This window comes from Sparus aurata, chromosome 1 (genome assembly GCF_900880675.1).
Source record: "Sparus aurata chromosome 1, fSpaAur1.1, whole genome shotgun sequence".
Lineage (NCBI taxonomy): Eukaryota > Metazoa > Chordata > Actinopteri > Spariformes > Sparidae > Sparus > Sparus aurata.
Window position 1 is genome coordinate 28,167,813 of NC_044187.1, and position 7,581 is coordinate 28,175,393.

At 46.5% G+C, this 7,581-nt stretch overlaps 1 protein-coding gene and 1 pseudogene across 1 annotated transcript; both read right to left on the bottom strand.

Moving 5' to 3' along the window:
• Positions 1-178: 178 nt before the first annotated feature.
• On the bottom strand, positions 179-893 carry LOC115591254 (GTPase IMAP family member 7-like; annotated as a pseudogene).
• A 4,908-nt stretch (positions 894-5,801) lies between these two features.
• rasd2b (RASD family member 2b) lies at positions 5,802-7,399 on the bottom strand. The gene is made up of 2 exons (XM_030416779.1): positions 6,675-7,399; positions 5,802-6,484 (listed from the first exon to the last, which is right to left on the bottom strand). The coding sequence occupies exons 1-2, from the start codon at positions 7,300-7,302 to the stop codon at positions 5,940-5,942; spliced, it is 1,173 nt and encodes a 390-aa protein (XP_030272639.1). The 5' UTR covers positions 7,303-7,399; the 3' UTR covers positions 5,802-5,939.
• Between the last annotated feature and the right edge of the window lie 182 nt (positions 7,400-7,581).

Genomic DNA, 7,581 nt, shown 5'->3' on the forward strand with positions numbered 1-7,581 from the left:
GTCTTTAATGTATTTAGAACCTTCAACAATTGCTTGGTTTATTTCCTTGGCGACTTCAGGGTTACTGTTATAATAATCTACACCGACCCTCAGTAGTTCAACAAATGCTACCATGTCACGCCAATCAAACTTGCCCTCCTCCTGTCTGAATCTCTCTCTCTTTCCTAAGCTCTTCCTCCCACTGTTTCTTGTCCTCTTCCCACTTTTTCCTCTCCTTCCACCGTATCCTCTCTTCCTCTTGCTTCTACTTTCGTTCTTCCTCCTCTTCCCTCATTTTCCTCTCCTCCTCAAGTTCCCTCTGGGCTTCTTGGTACATCTCATTGGCGTAATGTTTTCCACCGCTGGACTTCACAATGTTGTCTATCTTCTCCAGGAGTTCTCTGACCTGGGTTCTGCTTCGTCCTGTATCACTGATGAGTAAATGGTGTCTTCCTCCGCACTCGTTTATCAGTCTTTGTAGATCTTTGCTCTCTCTCACGTATTCTTCCACAGATTTACCCTCTAACAAGTCAGCATGTGTGAACAGGACTATGGTATACATGGAGGAATCTGAGCCGAAGTTATCCTGGATCCACTTCACAGCTGCCTTCTCCTCCTCTGTGAATCTTGACTTCAGACTGATCACTAACAGAAAGGCATGTGGTCCAGGCACCGACAGGTAAACACAGTCCTTCATTTTTGCTTTCACCTCTGCTTGTGTTTTCTGTGTGTCGAACAGCCCCGGGCTGTCGATGATGACAACGTTCCTGCCACCGTCGTTCCCTCTTCTCTGTGACAGCCCGCGACATTTCCTCTTTAGAGACGTTTGTACCCAGGATGGTGATTCCAGAAGCACTCTTTCCTGCTCCAGTTTTTCCAATCAGGATGGTTGTCAGGTCTTTAGGATGTGACATGAATAAACAAAAAAAGGTGTTAAATAAATAAATAAAATAGTCTGTTTCAGGAGGTGTGTTTGTTTACACATTTCCAATCATTTGCAGAGAATTATCGATGAAATCACACTTGACTGCTTTGATTTGATGAATTCTCATTCACTGCGAGCACTGACACATACAGCAGCTTTAAAGGTGCTCAAAAGTTTACATCCCCTTGTTAAGAACATGTTTATCATGGCAGGTTTCACTTCCAATGATTTCTACAGCTCTCATTTTTCTGTGACGGAATGAGAGGAACACAAACTACGTTGTCTCAAAAAAACATTCATAGAGTTAGGTTCAATGATGAATTTATGAAAGGTCTTCTGAAAATGTCACAAATATACATACATAGGGCTCTGTCTGCCCTCTAGTGGACACTATGAAGCATAGCAGCATTCCCCACTGTCATACCTGCTGTGCTGCACCCTTGTTTGTGCATCTGTGTCACTGTGTTTGTGTGTCTATTAAAAGCTGATGCATCCCTGTGAAAGCAGTCTTCATGATGTACGTGTAACGTGCAGTTCCTGCTGATAACGGCAGTGGATTTGATCACATAACATGAGCAGCACGAGCAGAATGAAACCTGGGATCCATCCTCTCATCATCTCTGTAAGTTCAACTCCTTTAAAGGGAGAGAGAGCCAGAGAGAAGGACAAACAGAGAGAGAGAGAGAGATGTTTAACTTTTAATATAAATTAAATTCAGGGTTCACACAAGAAAATCGTGGCTAGACTCGGCAGTCAGGAGTTCTCTAGCACAAGGCACACACACACACACACACACACACACACACACACACACACACACACACACACATACTTGCCCTCATGCCCTTGACAAAAACCCCTTAATTCACACAAACTTTTGTAAAACCATTCATAGCTTCTTACTTTGTTCACTTTCACTTTCTCCCTGTAGAGCTCTTCCTGCCTGCAGGGGGCGTCCTATTTCCTTGTATGGTGAGGTCCACAGCTCCCTGGGTCTGTGAACAGGTCTCTGTACGCTCTAGGAAGTGTAACACAATAAGCTGCCTTCAAGCTCTTTAAATGATAATCACATGATTGTCTTGGAAACGTACTGACATTTGCACTATGTAGTTTTGGAGAATGATTTTAATGTTTACAATATTAATGAACTGCTTAATAATACAAACTCATGAACATGTATTGTTTCAGTAACTGAATAAACAGGCTGTCCTCTGGGGAAAATAAGGTCCCCAGAACACTGTTGGACGCTAGAAAGGTGGCAGGGTCCGCCACAGAGTGTGCTCGATTCAACCAGGGTGGACAGACAGTCCTTCAGAAGGAAGTTCACAAATTGTGGCGGGGCGCAACATCGACATCATTAACTATCATGCATTTGACATCCATTTAACAAAAAAAAAAAAAAAAGATAAACTAAGCAACTTTTTTAGCAAATTTAAAATGTCAGATTTGACTGTTTTTAACTTTTGTAGGGTTTTACTCAATCTTCAAGGATGTATTATCGTTTTTAACCCCATACAGATTTCAACATCATTTCAGCTTGTTCCATCGCTGTCTTTTCATGTTTCTGTCATCTCGTTGCGTGACAAGCTGCCTGCCTCCCCACATCCTTATCTCTTTGGGATGATCTTGGCCCTGCCGCAGTGAACTAGCGACTGATTGGACTGTTGACAAAAACAACTTTCCATACAGCAGGTGTGGACACCATCATGTCTCCACCTCGTGTTTGCACCCACAGAAAGTCAGGAAATGATGTGACGACAGCAGTAGGGGACACTCTGATCCTACTGGTTGCATGCATTCATACTTAAGGAGGTCTGAAATCGTAGTAGAGGAGGTGTTGACAAGACTTTGACATGTCTTGTCCCAGATGAGACATTTACATGCTCGCCGGACAGGTCGGGTTTATTTGTATCCCTGTCTGTGTCTCAGCAGGTTTTACAGGCGAGGAAGACTCCTCAAAAAACATTTTAACATCAGTGAAAGGACAAGATTCGGAAAAAGAAAAACTCTCACAAACACTGTACAGAAAATTGCAGGTGGAATACAATGTCAGTTTAGCCTCCTTCTGAGCATATGATGCAGACCCTCCGAACTCTGCTCGTCGGCCAACTTCAATGGCCTGTACAGCGTTTTGCATGTGCGACACCAAGCATCCACACTGTGCGTCAAGAAGGAAATGCAAAGAAATTGGGCTTGTAGAACTAACAGCTTATGATCAGAACATTTGTTCTGGCGAAGGACAGGGCTGAGTGGAAAAACAGCATCAGGTTTCAGTAGTGTGTGTGTGTGTGTGTGTTCGGTGTCACAGTGACAGACCAACAGACAGAACAACAGGAACATATGTGAGTCCTCCACACGTGCAAACAGACAGAGGCAGGAGCGTTAGTGTGTGTGTGTGTGTGTGTGTGTGTGTGTGTGTGTGTGTGTGTGTGTGTGTGTGTGTTTGTGTCCTTGTGTGCGCAGTGACCGCTGTAACAAAGAGCTGGATGACAAGTACGACTACACGTGCAGCAGAAGTCTTCGGGGCCACACAGGACAGAAAATGGCCGCAGTTTCCTGCAATGTGAACTTCCCAGCACACGACAGCAGCAAGGTCGACTTCAGACTGACACACTTACAGAGAGAGAAAACATGAACACACAGCCATTCAGCATCTGCAAAATATGTCTCTGGCACAGTCAGTCCTTCGATGGTGTTACATTTGAGTAGCCAAAACACAACATGAGCTTTACGGACAAACAATTAGCGAGTGTCCAGTCAGGGTATTAACAGAGCTTTAAGTGGTGTGTATGCAGCTCTATTAAGGATACTCTCCATACAGCAGGTGTGTGTACTACTGCATATGCGAAAAAAAAAAACATTTAGTGGCTGTAGAGGAAGCTGTGTGTAACCTGCTAAACGCCCTCCAGTGATGTGGCTCAGTTTGCAGCACTGCACTGGAATGGTAAACCTGACCTCGCTACCTTTGTATACTGCTTAGCCTGTGTCATGATCCCAGGCCATCAGGCTATGCATATTATGAATCCAAGCAACAATACGTTTAAATCGATATGAGCTTCCCTGCATGCACTGTCAGGAGGGGCACTTTATACTCAAAAATAGATTTGAGTTCTGAGGCTCTCAGGCACCGTGACTCACACAGCCTGACCGCACACCTTTTACAATGGCACCCAATTAGGGCTCCCACATTAAAGAAACCACTCTCACGTTTGCTTTTCTGAGAAAAAAGAATACACATGGGGGCCGGTCAGTGACAATGCTGTGATTATCACATTACAGACGTAAAGACGAGGGGTGAGAGGCAGCACTTTTATGACTACTTTTGGGTGACAGCGTGGGATGGGTGTTATTAGTCCATTCATCAGTGCACGAGAGGCAGTGTCCTGTTATTTAGCTTGTTACAAATTGGCACACTGACAGTCACACAAACACACACACACACACACACATTCAGACACTCACTTTTACCATGTTGAAAATGCATACCATCTGTGCTCCATTAGCTATTAAAACCAACCTCAGTCTATTGAGAGAATGCTCCAAATTAATGACACTCCTTTTCACCGCTACCTTGCACCGAGGCTGACTGACAGACTACATGTGCAGATCAGGCAGCTGAGTTAAGGTGGGTCGGACACTGTCACCACAAAAAGCCTCGAACAGAGAGAGTAAACTAGGTAGCAGGGACAGGGGGTGTAACGATCCGCCCATCCATTATCCGAAACTGCTTGTTCTTTTCGGGGTCACGGGGGCCTGGAGCCAATCCCAGCTGACAACCAGTTCATCACAGAGCTGAGACATAGGGACACACAACCACTCACACTCATATTCACACCTACAGACAATTTAGCGTAATTATCAACCTAACGTATAGAATAGAATCATTGTATCACAATAATCTGGATATTTCATTTGAGTTTTTGGTCCTACGTGTTGAATTTTAAGTTGTTTTCTATTCTAAGATGTTGGCAAATGTGCTATATTAGTTTACTTTTTGTTATCTTCAAATGTGTGATCGGGGAACTTTCTCTGGATTGCATTGCAAAATGTAAGCCTCCCACTAATAAAGGCACAAGAATACATGGAATGACAGCTACTCTTTCACAGAAACCATCCATCAGAGTAGCCCTACACTCTTTATATGCTTCCAATGACCCATGGATGTGTGTGAGGTGTCTCAAACTGTGTCAAAGCAGTCACTGCGGTCCAACTGCTTCTTTCCCACATTATATTTCATGCAGTCTGGTGACAGGACATTCAGCCTGACATGTCATGTCTTGGCGCTACCCGCCTGCTACACTTGGAGATGTAAGCAGACCAACACGCCCGCCTTACATCTCATCGGCCTGTTACAGAGAGGCCCCTTCACACAGCACCGAGCGTGGAGGTGAAAGCTGCATAACTTGCGTGGACTCCCGGTTGACGTGCATGAGGGGCGCACAGGATGAGGAGTCATTTATAGAGAAGTGTGGGACGGGAAGGTATATGCCAACTGGAAACCTGGACTTTGATGCGGTTGCTCAGGATGTGTGGGATTCAGGCTGTGGACCTCTGGCAATCACGAACCCATGCATAACACACACTCACTCACACACACACACAGACACACACACACACACACACACACACACACACACACACACACACACACACACACAGGAAAAGGAAAAAAAAGAGTGGGTGAGAGAGAGAGTTGCCACCTAATAGATTTCTGAATACAGATTATGCAAGAGTCATACAGTAATCAAATGCTCAAGGTTCCTGACTCAACATACTCCCACTTTCTCCTTCACAGTTGAGTGATTGGATAACAAACGCACGCACGCACACACGCACACACACACACACAAAGATAGATAGATAGATAGATAGATAGATATTAAGAAGCAAGCCGTCGTGATATTAAAATATATTTTATTTTGAAAACATACACTCAAGTCCATGTAACTTGACAGCGATAATGCATTATACATTTCAATGAGTATCGATGCTTTTTGTTTTATTCGCTCCACAACACTCAAACTCTTTTAGTCTCTCACTGAATCTGACATTTCTCCAGCGCTCTGCCGGCCTTTCTTGCCCTATGTGGCTCAATGACTTGTCGGAGATCCGTGCGAAAACTGGGCCGGCGAGCCAGCGGGTGCAGGGCGCCGCAGGGATCATCGCGCCCCGGGGCCTGACTCCCCCTGCCCGGCACACGGCCCGAGCGGAGTTCCTGGTACGAGCGGAGAGAGACCTTGCGGTGCTGAGACGGGCCGGTTTCGGCCGGAAGCCCGCCTCGCTTTGCCAAAGTCTCGAAGACTTTCTCGAGATTCGTGCTGTCCTTCGCAGATGTTTCAAAATAGGCACAGTCGTCTCCGAGGACGCGGAGCACCTCTGCCTTTGATATTCCTCTCTCAGACTCCAGGAGGTCCACTTTGTTGGCGCAGACCACCAGGGGAACCGGCGGCTGTGCGCACAGCTCTGGCACAGAGGATTTGGTGAGCTTGGATTTGGCAGCCAGAATCTCCGCTCGCAGGGCGCAGACCTCTTCGAAAGAGCTGCGGTCATCCAGACTGAAGACCAGCAGAAAAATGTCTCCTGCAAAAGAAATTATCATGGAAAAGAAATCAATTAAAAGCATGTCCTGATTATTTTACTCCAAGAGTTTGTTTTTCTCGACATATCCAGGCACCTTTTACGCATGCATCTACCACCTGCACTGATTCTTCTGTTAGGAACAGATAAAGAAAACAGCCTGCAGGACAGAGACGACTGAGCCAGTACTCACCGGTGAGGATAGACAGCCGCCGCTTGGCTGGGAAGTCTCTTTCCCTGGACGCGTCCAGGATGTCAATTTGGTAAGTCTCTCCGCGGATACGAAACAGTTTTCTGAGAAAATCCTCTGAGGTGGGACTGTACTCCTCCACAAATCCGTCCCGGAGGTATCTTCTCAGGATGGAGGTCTTGCCAACCCGTGGCGCACCAAGAACCACGATGCGCTTACAGTTCTGCGGCTTGGTGGAGTGAAGGGGGTCCTGTCGGTGCTCTTGGCCGATGTGGCGCTGCCGGGTTTGACCGCGGAGAACCAGAGCTGCCAGCTGATCCAGTGGGGATCTTTTGCAGGGATGGCTGCTGTTGACAGTGGACAGCTGTCTCACGGCTGCCTCTGCGCGCGTCTTCTTCTCCTGTTTCCACTGAGACGTGGCCACTTTAAGAAACCCCAAGCCCGCTTTGAGTCCCGAAGAACTCAGGTGCTGCGACGCGTTTTTGTAGGCCATTAAGACTTTGGAGGACCCTGCGCACTGCCCGTCCATGTTACCGTGACATTGTGGACCGTCTATGGAGGAGCAGCTGAGCCGGTGCGGAGCAGGGATGGAGGTAATCTGTGCGCCGGTGGAGATGCTGCCCACTTCCATCGTTGCTTTGGCCCGTGGTTACCCACAACAAAGTGAGCAGAGTCTATGATCCGACGTTTTATAGGCCCGCTCGAGCTGGTCTTTAGCTGATGTCAGCTGTCTCAATAGGCTCTCCTGACCCGCGTCATGCTGATTGACAGAAGGGACTGTGTTCTTTAGGAGTGCGCCGTGTTTTCAGGAAACTTAATGTCGGCTCCACAGAGCAAAGACCAGATTTCTGTCTATTTACCCATGATGTGTGTCTGGCGATAATGTTATTGAAGATAATAACGACAACAA